We start from the raw sequence: 23,282 nt of genomic DNA, 5'->3' as shown, positions 1-23,282 counted from the left end.
AAAAGACCTAGAACAGTTTTCATATAAGAATGAAATTTGTATTTTTGGGTTATGTATTATACGGGACATCCACCATGTGAATCTCCCGTTCCATCACATCCTAAAAATACTGGCAGCTGCCAGCGCTACACTTCAGCCTCCCAGTAGATACACATATGGTATCAATTTATAAAATCCTACATCGCCTCGTCCTCCAGTTATTGCATTCACAGATTTTCAGAAAACATGACCTCTGACCTTGAGGTCAGACTCGAACTCGTCCAATATTTTTAGTAGATACACTTATGATATTGATTTGAAACGCCTACCTCTCCTCTTCCTCGAGTTATCGCATTCACAAACAGGTGTCCACGCCACTTGCCTGGCCGCCCGCCCGGCGGGGTGATGACAATACCCCATCAGTCTTGTACTGCTGAGGGGTAAAATGCTCCACTGGACTGATGTCTGCTGACTGTGTCATTTGATTACAGTGACTCAATGCCATGTTCAAGAAACCAGTTTGAGGTAATGACACAGCGAGTGATTGTGGTGGAAGCAGCCATCAGAAGATGGTCATCACAACACTGTGGTCATAAAAGGACGGGCATAGTCATGGACAATACTCAGGTAAGCTGTGACATTTAAACAATGCTAAGAAAGAAAATATCGGGCCGGTGAGTTGCTTGGTACCGGGCCGCGAGAGTTAAGGTTCGGGTGTGAAATTGATGGTTCTCAGAGTTTTTAACGATTAAAACAATAACTTTTTTATTGTTTTTATCATTAACTCGGTTTCCCTGGGTCTTTTCCCGTGTGTTATGAATAAATCTTCTTTTTTCTGGTACTGGTACTGGTTTTATTTGTTGTATTATTCCGCGACACCTTAAAGGCCGGTCTGTGAAAATATTGTCGGACATAAACCGGTCCGTGGCGCAAAAAAAGGTTGGGGACCGCTGTACTACAACACATCCATGCTTTCATGTTTTTTTAATTCTAACCCTATCATCTGGAAATCACAGCAGAAACTGAGAGTCATCAGACCTGGCAACACTTTTCCAATCTTCTTGCTCAGCCCGTACAAATGTTTTGCTGACAAGAGTGGCACAGATTGTGGTCTCCTGCTGCTGCAGGTTCAATATGCTGTGTGTTCAGAGATGCTCTTCTGCATACCCTGGTTGTAATGGTTTTTTTTTATTTGTCTTTTTAGTCTTTTTAGCCTTCCTATTAGCTCAAAGGAGTCTTGACATTCATCTCTGACCTCTGGCATCAACAAGGCATTTGCACACAGAAACCTGCTGCTCACAAGATATTTTCGCCTTTTTAATGCATTTTTTGTAAACTGATGGCTGTATGTGAAAAATCCAGAATCAGCAGTTTCTGAAATACTCAAACTGGCCCGTCTGACACCAGCAGTCTTGCCACATTCAAAGTGACTTTCACATCCAAAGTGATATTCATCTTTCTTCTCCATTTTGATGTTCGGTTTGAACTTCAGCAGGTTATTCTGATCTCGTCTGCATGCCTTGAGTTGCTGCCATGTGATTGGCTGATTACAGTGAACATTAGTGAACCTAGCATAATAACAACATAAAATCCTAACCAGGGTAATTGATGTGCAAGTGTATGTCTGACCTTCAAGAAGCTAATTTGCAGAGATTCAGTTAAACAAAGGTTTTTTTTTTTTCAGTGCTACTTTTCATGTACTTTTTATGTTCTACCTGTACTAGTGCATGTGACACAGCACAGGAGCCTGAAAACTTTGTCCAAAGTCTTCTATGCTAATTTTCATTGCTTAATTTGTAATATTTTTTTTTATTTTCCATGGTCCCCCTCTGATTCGTTCTCATTGTCCCCCTGTTACACCTAATTTGGGGATTGCTCCTCATATTTGACGTTAGTTTCATGGCAAATTCTGTGATCTCTTATATGTTAACAATTAAATTACTATTCAATAATTTTATCTCAGTTTACTAATAGAGAAAACAGAGAAAAGGATGAATGAGGTTTGCACATTGCTAAGAAGCAAGTTAAAAAGCAGGAGAAGTCTTCTTGGGTTAATCAACCACAGGTTTTCTGCTCCACTGTGCAGCTTCTGCTCTTTACTGTCATCTAAGTGACTATTGTTCTCTCTGACTTATTTATAGGAGGTTTTCCTGCTTCTGCTAGAACCTTTCCCTCTCACCTGTGGTGCCTTTGCATTCATGTAGAAAGAGCTATTTCATGAGACAGGCAGAGTAGGTGCCGCAACTGAGTAGGTGGTGCATGGGGAGGTGGGGCTCTAATATGATTTTAATGAGACAGAGTGAAGACCCCCCCCCCATCCCCCAAAATGTGCTTCCTCCCAGCTCCGTGAGCTCAGTTCCACCCACGGGCTCCTTAGTTAGCTGCAGGCCCAGGGGGCATAAGTAGGATTTCTGAAGCCACAGTGTATGCTACTGTCCATCAGCATGAAGATGATAACAACATAAACAACAAAATGTCTTATTTTGCTCTCTCTGATGTGGCTGCACACTTGTAGGCAGTGGTGCGTTTCCTCTTGGACCAGCTCAGTCACAAACAACTTCAAAGGCTAGCACGTTCCCATAAATATGATGTGAACTAGAGCGTCCCTAGCTTCGGGACCAATTTAAAAGCAAATAACTGAGGAAAATCCATCTATTGACATCTTCAGGAGCAACTGATACAACAGCGCAGGAATCCAATAATGGCTGAGTCTCATGTGTCAAACTATTGGCCGCTTAAATGTGGGTTCACACAGGCTGTCTAATTGCTTTTCATATGCCGTCTTTCCTCTGGGATGTTGTTAACTTTTATCCACTGAACCAGGGTCCTTGTTGCTTTGTAGTTATGTAAACCCCAGAGGTGGAGAATGAAACATCTGGGGTTTGTGACGTTAAAAATGAGCGCAGGCAAAGAGAGTGGAGTGCACAAAAAGGGTCAGAACAAATTTAAAGAATCATGACTTAATGAAACATTTTTGAGAATTTGGTTTAGGAGCTACAAGAGTGATTCAGAGTGTTTCACATTGCGATGGATAGAGTTAACGCTGATTAAAAAACCTACAGTGGCTTGATCTATTGCACAATCTGCTGCTGTTGAGACAGAGATTTACTCAGTCTAGGCTGCCCGGCGACTTCTGTGGCTTCTGAATACATAACAGCAGATTTTTTTTTTATTTTTTTAAACAAAAATGAATAGAAAAATATTAATATTCAATTTGCAACTTTTATTTCCAGATGTAAAATATACAACTTTGGCTTTTTTCCCATTTCCACTGAAACATTTACCAGATACATGTAGGAGTTGTAATTTTGTTCTATACATCCCCAGACAGCATTAAAGCCTCTCCATTAAGGCTCGGTCGTAGCAGGTCCATTGATTTCTGCATTCACACTCATTTTCTGTTCCCCGTTAGTCTCCACTCAGTCTAGCTGTCTCAAAAAGTTAAGTGCCCATCATTAGTCTGCAGCTTCCCTCCTTCACCGATGTACTAATCAATTTTTGCTTGAATGCAACCAAACACTTTCTCAGCACTGAACCAGGCAGAGATGGAAGGCTGAGGAGATGAACACATTTAAAAAGAGCTGATAGGGTGAGAAATGTGGGGAAAATCTTATCTGCAGACTTTATGAGTCATGGAGTACATGGATATCTTTTTATCCTGGGGGGCCAGGGCCAACCCTAGCTTGGCATAGAATGAGAGGCGGGGTATTCTTGCATAGGTCATGGGTCCATCACAGGGCTAATGTAAAGAGAAAGACAATGCTTATATTCACACCTACGGCCAATTTAGACTGACCAGTTAACCTCACATGCATGTCTTTGGACTGTGGGAGGAAAGCGGAGAACCTGGGAAAAATCATTAATCTGTTTCTTGTGATGCTAACTGCATGGTTGGCATCTAGATTCATCTTTTCACTCATGCAGTTGCATATAGTTTCTGTATACAAACTATTACTGTTAAGCGGGTATGTTTAAAAATTAAAAAAGCTTGCTAACAATAACGAGATGTATGATATTATTAAATATGCCTCACTGTCATTATAAGGGATTAAAATGACCCCCAACTGGTCACGGCAGATGACTGCCCCTCCCTGAGGCTGTTTCTACTGCATTTTTATTCCTGTTAAAAGGGAGTTTTGTTTCCAAGTAACTTCCTCAAGTGAGAAATTCTGACTTTAATCACAGAATTTGGGTTTTTATTTTTTCAGAATGATGACAAAAAGTATAATTCTGAGACGAAAGTCAAAATTCTGACCTCAAATAAAACAGAACAACAAAAAAAATCTATAAAAATCCAATATAACCCCCCCAAAACAAAGCAAAACTCACAAAACACAATGTTTTTGTGGAGACGGTAGAAATGACAAGCTAACATTTTACTGCTAATAGCAAACATGCACTGGTTTTGTATGAATCATGCGATTTAAACACACACTACCCTTTTTCTCCCCCGTTTTCTCCGCTTCTCTTAAGTTTGTTCCAGTCCCTCAGATGTTTTCTTTTTTCGATTGTGTTTTTATTTAATTTCCATTGTGTTTTGTGTGCTTTTGCAGCATTTTTATTGTTTTTTAATTTACAGGCGTCTTCTTAAATTACAGTATATTTGACCTCTCTGGGCGACCGTAGATTTTTGACTTTTTTCCCCTCATAATTTTAATGTGATAATTCTTACTTTTTTCTTTAATTATAAAAACCTGAAAATTCAGACATTCAAGCTAAAAGTGTAAAAAAAAAAAAATCTATAATCCTCTAACACAGAGGTTCCCAAAGTGTGGGGCCCGCCACACAAACGCAAAGCAGGAGATGAAGCATCGCCAAATATGTTTCCAAACCAACTTCCTTCCAAGCCAAAGACTAGAAAATATGGTGAAGCATATCTTCCCTTTGGCTTCACCTGCACAAGTGCCAAGGTAGGTCTCCCCTGCAAAATTAGTTTCCCTGCGTCGGGAGCAGCGCTGGGCTCTCCAAATCACGGACAAACAGTATCCCACATTCTTGATTTTTAGTTCACAAACACTTCTTGTAATGACTAACTACTCCTGACATTTTGGACATGTTAGCTCTTTATGCAGTAAAGTTACAGTGGGATACAAATAATATCAGGCTGATCCTGCCGTAATTTGTTCCCCGGTTCAAATCACGGACAAACAGTATCCCACAGCTGTTTATGTGTTTAAACCCATTTTGCACAGAGAGACATTTTTGAAAAATGTATTGATAGCAATGTTGAATATTATTACACAGGAAAAAAAAACAACTACACGTAAAATAATTACACCATGCCTCTGCCTTTTTAAATGGAGGGACAGTAACTGCGTGTGTATATGTAAGCGTGTAAAACCTGAAGATAGTCAGATTAACAGTAACAGTATTTTGTCTCTATCTGCCATTCTGCAATTCATCTCATGTAAACAGTAATGTGGCGCACAGCGTTACGTGAAAAAAGGCACATACCTTTGACGTTGCATGACGAACTCTGTAATCCTCGTCCACACGTAAACGCAAAAAAGGAGTTTTAAATAATCTCCGTTTTCGGTGAATCGCAACGCCGTTTACGTGTTGACGAAAAGCCCAAACGCATAGAAACAGCTGAGTTTTCAAAAATACCCGTGTAGGTGTGGATGTAGGGTAAAAGAGTTAGTAGTATATTTTATTACTACCTGTAATTTATTGCCGTTTACTTGTATTTGCTTAATTGTTTACTAAATGTTTGAGGTGTGAAATAAACTGCAATGGAGTTTGTAAACAAAATATGGGTGTGTTTGAGGATGTGTTTGTGCGGGGAGGGGGGGCGCGAACATTTTTCTTGTAAAAAAGGGGGGCCTGGCAAAAAAAGTTTGGGAACCACTGGACTAACAGGACCTCTGAGTAGTGTTTTCAGAGCATTGTTTTATTACATTTTCTGACAAATAAGGTCTTGCTGTGCAATCAATTATACTAACAGCCCATCCAAGAAGTTTGTCCTCCAGTCTCTGTTATGAAATTTATTAATTTCTTGGTTTGGAGCATTATTTAGCAGATATGTCTGTGTGGGCCGTACAGCTGAAGTTTGTGGGTGATTTCATGGTGGCACGATCCATATTCTTCAGTCTCTTAAAAGCATGACTGAATACTTTATTACAAATTATAGCCCATTAATAAATCATTTATCTTTATAAAATCTGTCTTATTAGAACATGTTATTAGAAAAGGTCTGCGGTCCATTTGCACAGCTCTGACCAAGTTCAGCATGTCCGTGATCACATCACAGAGAATATCGAGCAGTATCTCAGCTGTGAGGAGAAACTTCTCTGAACTACAAATTTGATTTGAATTTATTTCCCGCTGAGCATGCAGAGAAACACCAGATTCATTTCAGGGCAATAAAATAAAAGCACTTAAGAAACACTGGATGTGGATGCTGTACCACAGACCCGTGGGACGACCAGATCAATGTCTGCTTCATCAACGCTTTGGTCTTGACTTGTTTATACCTCAGATCGATCTAAGCTGTTTTGCCTCCGGGCATTTGTATAATACATGCGTGGTAGTCTGTTTCAGTCAGGGAGGGCCTTACAAGGGTCTAATGTACTGTACAAACTCATCGCTGAAAAGTGAGCTGCTAAAGGGCCGATCCTTCAGTTCTCTGCAGATGTCACTTCAGGCCTTTTGACTGCAGGCTCAACATTTTCTCCACCAGCTTGTTGAGCTTGACTCAGTTATAGCATCGGCTATGTGTCACTCTTACGCCTCGGGCTACTTTGGCCCGTGTTAATGAGGATTCTTTACAGCGACTCTAAAAATGGAGTTGAATTTGCACAACTATGCAACTGTCATACTGATACTATGGTTCCTGCAGAAAATGCACTAGGAAACATGAAAGTGGTGATTACATACACCATCCAGAGTCCTCCAGTTTCATGGGGATAATGGCACATTTTCTGGGAAGGAAAAAATAGCCTCAAAGCTCATTTGGATTTGGATTAAATTTCAGTGAAACATTTAGGCTGATTAAGGCTGCCTCTATTGTACACTGTCAATGCAGCAGCTCGAGGCTGTGCGGTGTTTTGACATCTCAAATCATTCACTTGGTTCTTGGAAACTTTGAATTCGAAGTTTGGGGGAAACGTCGGTGTTGACTGAGAAAGAAGTGACAGCGTGTGCCCTTAAAAAGAGAAAGGCTCTCGATATTTTTTGTTTTGTTTTTTGGTCTCATCTCATTGAAAGACACAAATCATGGAAAACACGGGTCGAACAGTCTCCAACTTACAGTCACACCCTTAAAGATGCAGCGCCATTAGTCACCATCCGCCTTTTGTACGAGACTGAAGGTGGAGTTTTAATTAGCACAAAGAAAAACAGGAACAAAAAAGACTCCAGGGTCTGTCGAGTTTCTATAAACCACAACTATAAGCTACTCCATCACACAACTCTCAGAGGTCTCTTCACACATGAATGTGGAAAACACGTCAGACTGCACAACCTGGAGTGACATTTTTTCTCAAAAAAAAATCCCCACCAAGAAATGTAAGTAATGTACAGTACAGCGCAAAAGAAAACAAATGTCTTTGACTCCTGTGTAAATATCACTAACATTAACGCCCTGTTATGTTCATTTTACACCAAAAATAACACAAACGGCCCAGCAGCGCGATGGCGCGGATCTCTTCTAATGACATGTAACTTCAAACCAAAAGCATATCGTCGCTTTTGTGCCGATGATGCTCAAACCTCTCGGTACAGAATGTACCACAATTCGACTGCGCAGTGTGGAAGAAGCAACACGTGCTTCTCGGGTGAGCTATAAATTCACCCATGATTTGATTTCATATGACAAACTAGATGATTGGGAGGAAAGAGCGCTGCGACAGAACACATAGAAACAGTTTGCATTACATAACTGTATATCATGGAGGAGTGTGCCTGTCTCTGCTATACCGTGTCACAGTGCAGTTATGAAACCAGCATTAAAATGCAGGGCTCCAAACACAGGCCCGGGGGCTTGATCGTGTGGAGTGATCTGTGTCAGCCTTCAAGGAAGGAGACCCCGCAGATCATCAAAAACACAACAATCCTTATTTATGTTTTAGTGAAGCATATCTCTGATTCACAGTTAAAAAAAAAATGAGAGGTTAGGAGAGGAGAAACCATCAGAAAGAAGCTCTTGAAATGCATAAAGAGGATTTTATTTCAGTTAAACGAACTACACCAGCGATCTTCAGTTAAAAGATCAACACATTTAATCATTCTAATTATTTAATTGTCGCCCCGTGCCCTGAAGTCACTGAGCGCCTCCTCCTCCCTCCGCCTCACTCTGCAGGATCTCGGTCTGTACCACGGGAAGCCCTCAATTATTCAAGGACGAGGACGGTGGATGGATCTTTAAGGCTGTATTAAAAGTGGAGGTCAGAGAGACAGGGGATCAAGGAGACTGAATGTGGCGTGCATTCAAGTAGAGTACTCCATCTCCGAAGGGAAATAAAAACAGGGACGGTCACATTTTACAAAAAACAGACATCTGTAGTTGGAATTAAAAGCACAAGTTCATATTTTCCCACAAACTCTTTCCCCTCCTCAGTTGTGCGTTGACCTTGCGGCGTAGTCAGGGGTCAGGCACGCTGTGTCAGAGCCTGTTTGGACTGCCAGAGTACACTTCAGGGGGGTAATTTGGCTCCAGACAAATAGGTCACACGTGCTTTAAAGGCAGATGACACATGACTTAGTGTGCAGATGTCACGAGTACAGTAAAAACATTAAAGAAGAACTAGATAGTTAATTTTACCAGCAGCAGATGTGCAGATTATTGGTAACAGCTTAATATTTAGCTCTACGCTAAAGTGTTGGACAGATGTAAGTTTCACCTGTTGATGGCGCTTTAAAGAAGAACAAAAAAATGTCTGTCCACAGTTTCATGGTTTTAATAGGTCAAGAAAGCACAACAAGTAAAGTCAGAAAGTAACCAAAAGGTGCTTTCAGACCAGAGTTAGAGGAACTGTCTGGGACTAAATGCCTAATCGGGTGCTTTCCCATGAATGACACACCTTTAAAGGCTTTTTCTTCCGTGTATTTGCACCACCTACTACACACATATGATTGGATTACTAGTATAGCTGCTGCTACTACTATACGAACAATGTCCTGTGTATTGTGTTGAGCAAGGCAACGTTTCAACCAGAAAGCAGGGTTGAAATGTGTAGCGCTATACTGTCGCTATAACACCTTTACACTACATGAAACATATGTTCACATGTTTCCAGTCAGCTTCTTCAGTTTCCCTTCACGGGAAGGCCGAGGTTGTGAGCTGAGGACCAGTTTGCTTTGCTCGGTTGACATTGTGTCGTATTTTCTTATACAGACGTAAAAACTTTAACAAAGGTTAAAGTAACACTATTGTTTGGTTGTCTCCACAGATCGTGTTTACATCATTGTGTTGTTTTGGCTTCTTTTTTTAGGGGTCACCATATCTCAGCCTAGCATACTCTCCTGTCACGCCGAGCCTCTGGATGTCCTTCACTACATCCATGAGCCTCCTATGAGCTCTTCCTTTTTCCTCCTGCCTAGCAGCTCATTCTTCAACATCCTTTGTTCAGTATATCCACTATCCCTCCTCTGCATGCGACCAAAGCATCTCACTCTTGAATATTTGACTTTGTCTCCAAACTGCTCAACCTGAGCTGTCCCTCTGATATACTCATTTGTAATCCTATCCATCACGCTCTCTCCCAATGAAAGCCTGAGCATCTTTAATTCTGCCATCGCCTCCAGTCTTTTTGTCAGTGCCACAGCCTCCAAACAATAGACCAGGTCTCACTACCATCTTGTGAACCTTCTCTTTCACTCTTTCTGTCACAAATGAAATCTGACACTTGTCTTCAACCGCTCCACCCTGCCCGCATGCTCTTCTCTTCCTTTGGATGGTTGGCCCCAGTTTGCATTTCCACCCGTCTCCCTCTCATTCACTTACTTTCAAACAGATTATGTTTGCATACATTTTTGAAATATCTTTCCTTAACACTGGATACCATGAAGTATGAATATATAAATATATATAAAAATACCCTAAATATTATGCAGAAGTGCATACAAACTACAGCAGTGGCAATTTGCAAAGTTTGCAATGACAGAAGAGGAACCCGGACCTCCCTAAGAAGGCCTCAAGTGACTCCATGAGGGAGCTACATGAGTCTGTTTAAACAACCTAATGACAAACAAGAAAACCCTTCACTCAAAAAGAAAAAAGTAGTTATCCTGCTGGGAGTGAACAAAGAAAGAAGAGGAAAAAAAACAAGACGAGTGACAAGTGAAGAGTCAGACTCAGCAGACTGAGTCCAAATGTTAGCATAGGTAACAGGCTGAAAAAATGCTAGCAGAATATTTGACCTGACATTTTATAAGACTATCGATGCGCTCAAATTTTTCATAACAACATGGTGATGAATGCTGGTTAAAAGGGGCCCCTCTGAATTTTTGTCTAGAGGCCCAGCAGACTCTAGAACCACCACTGAAAACACGTTTCTAAGAACTCTGACAGTCGAAAGACCTTGTGCACAAAGACCAAGAACTTCCTCCTGCAGTGTTTAAAAAACCTGTCCGGTAACTAAAGTCCAGTCCACAAATAAAACAACTTTCTCATTGTCACAGTTGGGCTGAACATATCCAGTTTTCTTTGCTTTTATTTGCTTTCTCTTTTTGGTGTTAATGTTTCCCACGCCATCTAATGTCAGTAAGCATTATTATTGCATCCCTTGGTGCACATTTGAGTTACATCACTTCCAAGTTGAGACCCACTTGGTGTTCCCAGCAATTCATCACAGCAGCAGAGGTAAAGTCAGGACATCATGACATGAAAGTCATGATGTCACACTTGCTTTGCACTTACAGTGTTACAGAAAAAAACAGGACTCTGTAATAAAGCTTGAATATAGTTTATATGTCATCTCTTGAACATTTGGAACCACTTGCATATATTTCATGAAAGTAATCTCCCATGTGCCACGGGGACACTTTGACAGATGGGTTCTCATTATCAATTAATGGAGAAAATAAGATTGCGAGAGTACAATGTAGGTTACGTAATAGCTATCGCCTTTTCATTTTATAAAAAGATCAAATTCTTGATCGATTCAAAGCGAGTCTGGAAGAACGGGAGGGCAGGCGAGGGCTGCGTGTGACTTTTAATCTGCTACCTTGCACTGATTCCAGATTTTTTCTCTCTCTCCACTTGGTGTTCCCAGCAATTCATCACAGCAGCAGAGGTAAAGTCAGGACATCATGACATGAAAGTCAGTAGAATACATCGTCAGGGAGCCAAGAAACTTTCATGGTCAATGTGTTTAAGATTACTGCCATTACTTTATTTCTTTGCCCTTGCTCATGTTAGCAGTTTCCCCCCTTCTCCCTGTATCTCACAGGATGTGTGTTAAGGAACTTTCTGCCATTAAAAAAACATTTCTCACCGTTCTTAAGTCAAAATATCGATTTATTAGCTCAGAATTTTTACTTACAGATTCAACTTCTGAATAATTAAGTAAAAATTGAAAAAAAATTTGAAATTTTGAGTTAAGTTAAACATTTAATCTAATAATAAAGTGAAATAACTTGAATGTGTCCGCATGTGTCTCTGTCTTTGTTCTTCTCATCACTGTCTGGTTTAATTTATGAGCGCCTCACTGTGCATTTCTCACTGCTGTCTATTTGATCTGAGTGGCGTATTTCAGCCTTTTTAAAGCCAATGAGTCAAAGCAGCGTTTTGTTATTGCGTAAGTTTCTTAAAATTAACACTGAGAGTAGCTCTGCTTCCATCATGGTCTGACTTTCCCAGAAATATAAATTAAAGACAGACTTTTTTTTAAAATCACATCAGTGTAAATGTTGACTTGAGGTAAGCTCTGAGTCATAAGTGACTCCTGAACACAAATATTGCTGTGGGTCTGGAAGGATTGTGCAAAAGGGGAATTCTCGAAATAACAGCAAGGAAACGAGGAAGACGGGAATTCTTTAAAGATTAGAGCAAATGAGGCTGAGCAGAGCAGAAAAAAAGCTAGTTAGAAAATCCCACTGAGCTTTTTTCCCTGGTGATTAGTGAAAAGCTGTCACAGATTCGGGGCTGAAGCTGTAAAAGTGGTCATGGGCATCCAAACTGTTAAAGAGATGTCTAGAGAATTTTCACTACTCAACCAAAATTAGTTGTATAGTGAAGATGCCTGGATGGCTTTTCACTCGTTAATGCTGCAGGGGTGTGATTCCGAAGTGACAACATGACATGAAGTGCCACTTGAGGAAATGAGTTTTCAGCCTATGAGCAAAGGCACGGAAAAGGTGATCTTGTTAAAGTAGGAAAGACATTTCAACTCTGGTAATAAAGGAGAATGACACATTTGTGAGCTTTGAGAAGTAGATGCAAGATTTAGGCAGATCATGGCTATTAGTGTTGGGATTTTAGAAAATCTGTGCATTTATTTTTTTTGATTTATTAGCTATAATAAGTCATGTTGTGACTGGCTTGAGTTGAGATCTAATGTTTAAGACGAATGGCTGCAAAAACAGCCAATTAACAACTCATTAAAATATAGTCCTATATTGTCTATGATCCAGTAGGCTGCTTGGTGTGTGCTGCAGTCAGCTGAGGGGTTGATTGTGAAGCTCTCGCTGCTGATTTAGCAGGTGGAAGACAGGTGCACATTTTACATGCTGCGACTGGACTTCAGTTGAGGTATGATCAGAAATCAAGCTGAAAATTAGCAGAACAAAGTAAAACCGACGGCCCAGCCACGAATACTTCATACATGACAGAATCTCAAGATTATAGATATCTGCCTCTTGTTTCTTTTTCCCTTTACTCTGTTGGTTTCCACTGAAATTCTTGATGAACACGTGACATTTTTAATCTTTGTTGTAAATTTGTGTTATTACTAAATATTAGAGTTGTGCAACATTAAAGTGATCTCAGATGTTAAATGTTATCAGATGTTTCCAGATGCTTTCTTTCTGAATATTTCATAACACACTAAACACACCTAAATCACTACTACGTCACTATGAAAGCGTGAGTACTTCCAGATGAACAAGACCTTGCAAGATATTAGTTGTTAAAAGTTGAAGCCAAAATGAAAGTGATGAAACTGACATTTGGATATCCTTCACAGTGTGAAATGTGGGAGGAAAAGCAGATTGGTTCGAGCAGCGTGAGGTCTGGGTCAAATATCAGGACTTGGGTTATCAACACTCACCCGCAGCCGTTCCCACCTGCTCAAAACAGCTGTCAAGGCCGCGCCTAGTTTCAGCATTAGTCAGCATGACGAGCAAAACTGAAGATGAGCTTCAATTAAATCCTGACTCAAATACAGCAACAACAACAACAAAAAAACAGCTCCACAGATATTTTTCCAATACTTGGATGGTTTTCTCTCTACCCTATTAGAATGAGTGCTCTTCTTGAGCTTTAGTAATTTTAACTGAAGACGCCTCTAATATCTGCTGCCAGAGCATCGCATCAATTATTGCCCTGCAGTAAAGACGAGTAATGAAATAGCAATCTGCAATTGGATTCCAATCTCTTCAAAATGTGCTGGAGGCACAATTTTAGTGCAATATGAAGCATGAGCTTGATTAATCTGAAATTCAATACCAATTACGGTAACATTAAAAACTCCACTGGATGTTTGGCAATACTGTAGAAAGCTGGCACAAGCAGCTGCAGAGTAAGAATGAAACTGCCTCGATAATATATTATGCGTGACACACTTGCTTTGCACTTACAGTGTTACAGAAAAAAACAGGACTCTGTAATAAAGCTTGAATTATAGTTTATATGTCATCTCTTGAACATTTGGAACCACTTGCATATATTTCATGAAAGTAATCTCCCATGTGCCACTGGGACACTTTGACAGATGGGTTCTCATTATCAATTAATGGAGAAAATAAGATTGCGAGAGTACAATGTAGGTTACGTAATAGCTATCGCCTTTTCATTTTATAAAAAGATCAAATTCTTGATCGATTCAAAGCGAGTCTGGAAGAACGGGAGGGCAGGCGAGGGCTGCGTGTGACTTTTAATCTGCTACCTTGCACTGATTCCAGATTTTTTCTCTCTCTCCCCCTCTCTCTCTGACAGGCCTTTCCCCCAGAGCGTTTCCCCAGAGCCTCGGCTCAAACTGCAGAACCGCTCGGTGTGGCAACTGTTGAACAAAATGGACTCTCAAAAGGAGGAGAGAAAAAAATCCCACAGGAAAGGGAGAGAGGGAGAAAATCGATGCAAGAAGGGGATTTTCAAATAGGTTGAACTGAAGGTCTGGGGGGGGGGGGTTGTTGAAAGAGAAGAGCTTAGAGGTGGGTGAGGAGGAGATTGCCAAAGAAAGGAGAAAGGAGTGAGGGATTGAGAAAGAGAAGATTGAGCTGTAATGAAAAGCATCTGAAATCAAGTAAACTGATGCTTAATCTAATCCAAAGCCAGCCACGTTTTCTGCATGTTTCAGACAGCATCGTATCCAGCAGCAGAGAGACAGCCTGGTTTGAGTCCCACAGTAAAGTGCTGCTGTGTGGATGTTTGCAGCCGAGGCTGTGAGAGAGACAGAGCTTGCTAATGAGCACACTGGGAGTGTCTGCCTTGTTGTTTTGTTGAGTGTTATTTCGAAACATTGCAACCAAGAGACTGGGGCGGGAAGGCAACTCTAGCTGTCAAACCATCTTTCGATCTGGGTTAATTGCTCAGGGAGAGTGCCTTATTATTATGATTAGCACTGTTTTTCTTTTCTTTTTTTCATAATGTTTCCTCAAATGTAACTGTTACTTAATTGAGTTTGAGCATTTTTATCTGTTTACACAGATTTTTCTCGAGCTGATCAAATCAGTGTCCTTTGTTTACTCATCCTTTATCTCTCTCTCTCTGCCCCTTAAGCATTGATAACACTCTTAAAGCACACTTCACATCAGTACATCAGTTTAGGGGCTGGTTAAAATATCAGCCAGTCAAAGAAGCAACTCAATTTAGACATGCAGACATGGTCAAAGTCAAACCGAACACCAGAATGGGGAAGAAATATGATTTATGTGGTTGTTTGTCCTAGACAGGCGGGACTGAGTATGTCAGAAACTGATCTTTCCACAGAGCCATCTCTAGTTTACGAGAGAAAACATCCAGTGAGCAGCAGTTTTCTGGGTGAAAATGCCTTGTTAATGTTATAAATCAGACGGCATGGAGAATGGCGAGACTGCCTCAAGCTGATAGGAAGGACGGAGTAACGCAAATAACCATTCATTACAAGATGCAGATGGGCTACAGCAGCAGAAGACCACACTAGATTCAACTCCTGTCAGCCAAGAACAGAAAACAGAAGCTACAGTATACAGGCGCTCCCGTGTAAATTATAGCCTCAGTTGAACAACAGAAAATTGGAAAAACATTGTCTGGCCTGTTGAATTTTGATTTCTGCTGTGACATTTGGATGGTAGGATCAGAATTTGCCATGAACAATATGAAAGTATGGATACTTCCTATCTTATGTCAACAGTTAGGGCTGGTGATGACACTGTAGTGTAACGGTGTGAGGGATATTTTCTTGGCACACTTCTGGCCCCTTAGTACCAACTGTGCATCATTTAAACACCACAGCCTGCCTGATTATTGTTGCTGAACATCTATCCCTTTATTATCACAGTGTAGCTATCTTCTGATGGCTTCTTCCAGCAGAATAACACAACAGGTCATAAAGCTCAAATGATCTCAAACTAGTTTCTTGAACACGATAATGAGTTCACTGTGCTCAAATGGCCTCCACAGTTACCAGATTCAAATCCATTAGAGCACCTTTGGGATCTGTGTCATAATCTGCAGGATGTGCAGACTGGAAGCTGAGTTGTACTCAAATGCAGACACAAGCAGGCAGGCAGGGTTTAACAGAAAGCAAACTCTTTATTCAACTGATGGCAAAAAAGGAACAAAAGCAGCAAACGTCCAAAAGGGGAAAACAGAAAACTATAAACTGCTAAGAAATACACCGGAGTTACTAGGACTGAGAAAACAGTAAGCACAAGAAGAAACAGGAACTAAAACAGATGCTGACAAAGGACAGAGAGACAGACGACACACACACAGGAGGGTGATTAGGGGAAGTGGAGACAGCTGGGGAGAACGAGGCATTGATGAGCAGAATCATAACAGACGACACAAAGGAAGCAAAACTCAAGACAGCGCACATGAACAAAGAGATCACCAAAATAAAACAGGAAGCACAAACACAGACAGAGACTAATACACATGAATTTGACATAGACAAAAGGTAAACAAACCGGGAGGCATGACAGACTTCAAGGACACACAAAAGGACGAAACACAAAGATGACTAAGGGAACAGGAAGGGAACTAATGAAAAGCGATTTACAACTAACCTAGAGACATAAAATAATACAACAGGGATCTGTTGTATTATTTATTTATAAAACTCGACACAGTGTATGAACTGACGCGGGACAGGTTTGTAGCAGATTTTAAAACTGAGGGAACGAGAGGGCGATTAACGCTCGGGGTTTGTTAAACTTTAAACAAATCAAACTTGTCACTGGCAGTGTTTCAGTCACAGCAGTATTGGATGAGAGAGAGAGAGAAAGAAGCATTGCTGTTGAGAGGCAAGTGAGAAAACGGACACATCCCAGTAAGCACACATTGTGATGTGTTATTTTACAACAATAAAAATTACATTTACCTGGAAAAACTTCACAAGTCGAACTTACATTTGTCACCACCGCCCCCAAACTTTTCATAACTAAAGTCAGTAAAACAACAAAAGTAAAAGATTCATAATTTATTAATTCTTGACTTTGTTATTTTGCAGATAATACAATCTCTTATCTGTACATATGCACAGATATAATATGCTGTGCAATCACCTCAATGTTTAAGAAATGTACTGTAAATGAAGCAAGAGAGCACAGGCAGGCTAGTGGTGGTGTTAGACTGACTGAATTTGATTTGGATCACAAACATGTCCATGTAAACAAATACAGGGCACAAGGTGGAAAACTGTAACCTGAGGACCTAAGTTCAGATGAAAAGACCTTCGTTAAAGATGGGTCTTCTATTTTCCTTAGGAAGGATCTTGGTCAGGGGTGTGATCAGATAAATGTCAGTACAAATTAAAAATTAAAGAGCGGTTGATTGGCCCATCCCAGTGTTATTATCACAGCTGGGATAGGCTCGCAGTCCACCAACAGCCCTCAGTAGGATAAGTGGTAAAGACCCTAGTGATGCTCATTCGGCTCATGAGCCATCAAAATTCACAGGTTTTTGCCCGTAAAACAAGAAATGTGATTTTGACCTTGAGCACAGCGTGCACAGATGAAGACCTATCAAGTAGTTTCTGTATGTAAGTTTGATTAAATTCTGACCAACACGTAGGAGGAGCAGCGATTTTTGTGAATTATTGATGGGTACGCCTCTCTGTGGCATAAGCTCATCGGTCCTTCTGCTGCATGTAATGAACTGATGACCTTTAAAAGTCTGCATTCTGCCACCTGAGCCGATGTCGGTGTGGGTAATTTACCATATTGCTTCATAACTGAAGCAAAACTATGTGAATGAATGTAAGAAACACTTAAAAAGCACAGAAATGTCCTTAACAGTTGAATACTACATTTTTTGTTTTTATGTTTTGTGTTGATTAATGATACAAAAACATCATCACTGGCTACAAACAAGGATTTGTAATGGCATATCAGCTCTACTGTTATTTAAAGAAGGTAGAAGAAAAAACATCAGGTAAACAATTTTTTTTAAAAGAAAAAATGAAACCTGTCATTTAGTGTTCGCCTGTGATTGGTTGTGGGTTAGAAGTGCAAGCTACGCCTTGTGGTCATGGTACCCTTGGTTGTATCACTAATGTAACCCTGACTGGCTAATGTAAGCAAGGAAATTCATGTTTTTAAGAAGAGCAGCATGCAAGAAACATAAATCCCACTCCAACTGCCAATTTTCACATCATAACCTAATAACCAAATGGAAAACAAATCCAGACAGGGCAGGTCAAGAGTATTCACAGTCAGAGGATGAGCTCTACAGATCTTTGTAGCTTGTGTATGATTCAATTTAAGGCCCTGTTGTTGAAATGACATGATAAATGATAATGATCCAATCAGCTCTGATGATACAGATCTTGAATAGTTTAAAGCCCATATTGTTAAATTTACTCTGCACTGAGAAAGAACCAAACTTTGTCTAATTAGTAGCATATTTAAGACTTATTTTAAGGCAAAACAGCAAGAAAAATTAAAAATTGAGCCAAAGAAACCCTTTTCTGCTGACTGGAGCAGTTATCTTAGCTGTGTAGCTTTATTAGTGACCAAACTGATATAAAATCTGTTGTACACAATCATTTCAGCCATCAAATTCAGCAGCTTATCTCTACAAATGAGACGCCGATTTTTCTCTTCTGCTGTCTGGGCTCCTTATGTTGGAAAATCTAGAGCTTGGTCAGTGAACCCCCAGCAAACCAAAATCCTTGCAACCTCCACCAAACACTTGCAAGCTGGTTGAGGACTTTACATTTTCCCCCTAGTGACTGGTGGTTGTCAGGGGATCTGACTGGATCTTAAATCTGCACTGTTCTCTTGGTAAGTTGGAGATAAATTAGCTGCATGAGCTAAGAGGAGCAGGGCTTAGCAAGAGGTCAAGGAACATATTCCTAGACACAGAGGTTGTTCCACATTTCTTTTATTCCACAGAGGCTCCGGAGGGTTGTGAATCACACTGAGACACACGGTGAGGATATATTTACTGTGTGATGCCACAGTTTCAGGCGGCAGCCAAGAGAACACACTCACCAGGCCTGGGACTTTCTCCTGGGCACGCTCTGTCTTGTCCACTTGGAGTGAGGGGTCAGGTGGTAAATCAGCTGGCGACATATCTTGTTAGTAGACTTGAACGAGTCAGTCTCCTGCGACACACAAAAGGGGCGAATGAGGGACAGAAAAGCAAGCCACAAATCTATAAACAAACTGTTGCTTATGCATGAGCACACCTGAAACAGGGAACTAAGCAAACAATGTGATACTGGACAGCTTTTCCAGATGTTAGATATCCTAAAAGTCAGTAATTTGTAAATGTTTTCTTCCTTTATTACTGTTGAAAAAAAAATACTTGTGAAACTACCAAATTTCACATGTTTACAAAGTATTTCTTTCTTGTCTTGCTTGAAACATTTTCCACATGACTTAGTAATTCAGCTTCTCTTTTGCGTTCCTCTTCCTCCCTGATTCTCCGGCACCTCTTTACATTCTTTTTCTTCGCTCTCCCTCCTCCGTCAAACACTGGAACGGGTTGCGCTGAGCAGGCTAAATCTAATTAATGGTACAACACGACAACAAGAAAGAGGCAATGTGGCGAGAGAGGAAAAAAGACAGGGCCAATTTACCTTAAGGCGATTAACCGTTCCCGCTGCCTCTTCTTTTCTTGGGTGACAAACAAATATGTCACACGCTTCAAAACATTCAGTGCTTCTCTTTCAGCCACTTGGATGAATGAGCACGATGTTAAGCAGCGCATGCTGATTTACAGCGCAAAAGTGTTCTTAGAAAAACGCGTGCCCCAGAGTTATTGACAGAGTGCAGTACTGTAACTCTATAAGCACTGCTAAGCATTAATAACGGGTCTGCATTAAAACAAGACACTGGCATATGATGTATGTTTTAACCCACAGTATGCCCTTGAATGCTCAGCCTAAATAAATCTAAGCGTGGTGGAAAATACTGGCCACAGAAGCACCTGCGGGGCCCTAAATCCACCACATTGCCTCTCTACACCCTTGTCACGTTTAACACAGTATCCTGCCACGGGTCGCCAGCCAGTCAGGAGAACATTGCTGCCAGCTTCTCACTTTTCTTCCCTACCTCCAGGGCTTTCCTCGCTGAAGTAAACAAAGATAAGATTAGAGTTTCTTCCAGGTGATTATCATCTGAACTCAGTAAGTAATAACTACACCACAAGGACTTTTTTTCCCCCTGTGGCAGCCATTCTTTCATAACTGTATCCGTAATAGCTTCTGGGTTCATGTTTTACAGCCACTCTGAGTAGATTCTGTAATGTCTTCAGCCTCTTACCTAAGATTGAAATGTACTTTGAATTTCAACATGTCTGATTTGTATTCTGTGGTGCTAGTAAACAGGCCGACTGCCAGTTTGGACAAAGAAAAAAAATGTGGCTTTGATTTTTGGGCAAAATTCAAATTTTGTGTTGGAAAATCTCTCTTTGCTCTTTCCTAGATTTCCCAGTTCCAAGAGGAAAGCATTACATTCCCCAGTTTGATTTTTCTGGCTATTTGTCAAAGCCCTCAAACTTCCCTCATTATTAGTGCCAGGGTAATGAGCCCCCTAAAGCCAGGCAGCCAGAGGTCAACAGCCCTGTTGACCTCTAGCTGCCTGGCACCTGCCCGTACTTTCCAGTATAACCCAACCAGAGCAGGTAATTTAATACACCTGCAGGTACTGGTGCGCATCTGCTTCCCACTTGCAACTGGGCTAACCGAGCACAGAGTAACAATGAAGAGTCATACCTTGGCTCTGTTTGGCCCTACAATTCATTCCTAACCTCTCATGCTAATGAGTCAGCGCTTACAATATTTTCCATTCTTCCTGGCTTCTGCATTTGTGTTTGCACAAAGCAAACTGATGGTTCATTGTTATTGCAATAGCATGACAATGAATATGACACAAGCATCTAAGCGTGGCTAATGAAGGCGTGTGTGTAGCCTCTGTGTGAAATGTACTGCTTGTCCTTTTTACTGGTGTCAAGTCTGTTATGCTTTAAAGAAACAGCTGCTGTGAATGTTCACTATGAATAAAACTGTTTTATTCATACCCTTTTTGGACACTGCAGGTCCCGCGCAAGGCTGAGCAGCAATTCATGGGAAATGGGGTCCACCAGGTTTAGAAACGCTGCATTTTTGTACAAAATGTCATTGAGTGACGTTCCCTGAAGTCCCAAATCCTAAAGGAGAGAAAAGAAAAAGGATGTGAGAGATTCAGTTGACTCTTTCTAACCCATGGAACAGAATTTCAAAAACCGAATTTGATTCAACTCAACCACGTCTGAACCGCACTTTAAATATTAAACTGAGATTTCATAGCTAGTTAACTGAAAATAGACTTTCAGTATTGTCAGCTATGCTCATTATTCCCTTTCATCACGCCTCCTTAACACAAGGTCAGCTGATAAGTGTTTCCCATCATAGCTGTGTTTTCCCACCCAGTGTAGCTGATTAGGGTGTGCTGGGCAGTATATAGAATATACAGTTGTAGTCAACATCCACTCATCATTGGCAAATGTCATTGTAATTGTGGGCATTTAATGAGCTCTTTGAACTGTTCTTTTCCCACTGTAATATAATTATACAGCATACATCTTTGATGACTTTAAAAAACAAGAGGAAAAAAGAAGATAAAAAGAAGAAAAACAAGACCAAATATTTTCAAGTTGGTGATCATGATCGACTACAATCTGTAGTTTCTCTTTGCCAGCATAAAAAAAGAATTTGTTTGACATGATTCACTGGATTTACCAATACTGAGTGGGAATAGGAACAAGAATATAAGAGGAGAGATCAGGAGTAAAACTGAGGCTTTCAAACCAAAGAACTATACCAACTGTTGGAGGTTGGTACTGCCAGTGACACTGATAAGCTGTACAAAGTGGATGGAAAAATGAAGAAGGAGCACTACCTCTAAATTCTTCAACTTCACCTCAAAACAACAGGTAGGTTGTTGAATCTTGGACACAATAACCCCAAACACATCCAAACTGGTTTTGTAATGGATAAAGCGGGCTAACATTAACCTACTGGAATGGCCTTAGCAAAGCCCCAACCTCAAACCTATTTAAAATTTGTGGACTAAATTATAATGAACAATTTTTCCTTTCAAATGGTCAGTATTTGGTTTTACATACTTGGGAATCAAAACATTGCCAAACCTAAAGGACCTGTGGAAACCTAATTTTCTTCCAGTTTATTCATGAGTAAAAAGAAAAGACCTTGACTTTGGCATGACTTACCACTTTCTCTGATAGGCCACATTAATTTCATTAAAATGAATATCCTCCCTCATATTTTATAAACTTTGCAGATGCTTCCTCTGTACTTGCCAAGAAGAATATTCAGGATATACAAAAGTCCTTCTCTAAATGAATCTGTCATGGCAAAAAACCTAGACAGAGGCTTATACCTTTACAATTACATACAGACATGGGTGGCCTTTCCATGCCTAAATTACTGTTCTACAACCAGACTTGCCAAGCTCGCATCTTTGGTTTAGGCTAATGCAAATCTTAAATTGGAATTATGTATCGCTTCTTGGAGTCTGGTCAGATGTTATGTCAGTAATATAAGCCTAGTGGTAAAGCACCATCCTATTTTATATAACAGTATTAAAGCCTGGCACTATATTACTAAATACCTTGGAAGGAATAATATGAAATCCTTGCTGTCCCTTATTGTCCAAAATGCTGACTTTCCCGCTGGCACTGGCTCATCTGCTTTCTCCTTATCGTGGGACAGGGGGATTCGTGTACTTGGAGACCTGTTTGAAGATAATGTGTCCAAAGGAACAATTCTTTGGATATTTGGAAGTTAGGCACTTTTTATCTTCTAATCTCACCTCTACTTCTATTAACCTACCCATAGTGTCAGGGTTCAGTTTCCTACCTATAGCATCATAGAGAGGTTTGTCTTAGAGCCTTAATCTGGCAAGTCTTTTATTTCACTATTCTACTCCCTTCTCTGTTCCTCTGATGAATATGAGCTGCCTAATATTGCTCATAAGTGGGAAAAGGATTTAGGCACAGAATATATAGAGGATGACTGGCAGGGAGCTATAACCCTGATAAAATCTACCCTCATATGCAATAGACAGAGCGACTCAGTATAAGATTCTTCACAGATTGCATATCACCCCTGTTGTTTTGTACAAGATAAACTGCTCTCTCCCTCCTCTGTTCTCTTCTGATTGGGGAACATATTTTCACTGCTTCTGGGAGTATAAATTGATTTCCAGGTTGTGGTCATTTATATCTAAGGAACATAGTAGAATATTTAAAATGAAAATTTAGAACGATGCTGGTGTTTTCCTCTTAGGCCTATCCTCTAGAGAGTTGCATCTAGCAGTAGCACACTACAGACTTCTGGAGAAGCTTCTTTTAATTGCCAAAAAGTGTATTTCACACAACTGGATCAAAGCTTCTCTGCCAAGTTTTACCATTTGGTACCAGGAAATCTTTAATACTCTTCCACATGAAAGACTATAAAGAGAAAGGACAAATTATTTTTGAGGGTCTGGTCACT

At 40.4% G+C, this 23,282-nt stretch overlaps 1 protein-coding gene across 2 annotated transcripts in view; it reads right to left on the bottom strand.

Annotated features, from left to right (window-relative positions):
- lrrc75bb (leucine rich repeat containing 75Bb) overlaps positions 1 to 23,282 on the bottom strand; it is a 39,915-nt gene that overhangs the window by 5,846 nt on the left and 10,787 nt on the right. For both annotated transcript variants that reach the window (XM_039615938.1, XM_031742602.2), the window contains exons 3-4: positions 20,807 to 20,935; positions 18,775 to 18,887 (exon numbers count right to left, since the gene is read on the bottom strand). In XM_039615938.1, the coding sequence (XP_039471872.1) occupies positions 18,775 to 18,887; positions 20,807 to 20,935 (242 nt within the window). The remainder of the gene's footprint in view (positions 1 to 18,774; positions 18,888 to 20,806; positions 20,936 to 23,282) is intronic.

This window comes from Oreochromis aureus, linkage group 7 (genome assembly GCF_013358895.1).
Source record: "Oreochromis aureus strain Israel breed Guangdong linkage group 7, ZZ_aureus, whole genome shotgun sequence".
NCBI lineage: Eukaryota > Metazoa > Chordata > Actinopteri > Cichliformes > Cichlidae > Oreochromis > Oreochromis aureus.
This window is presented reverse-complemented; position numbering and strand designations above follow the sequence as displayed.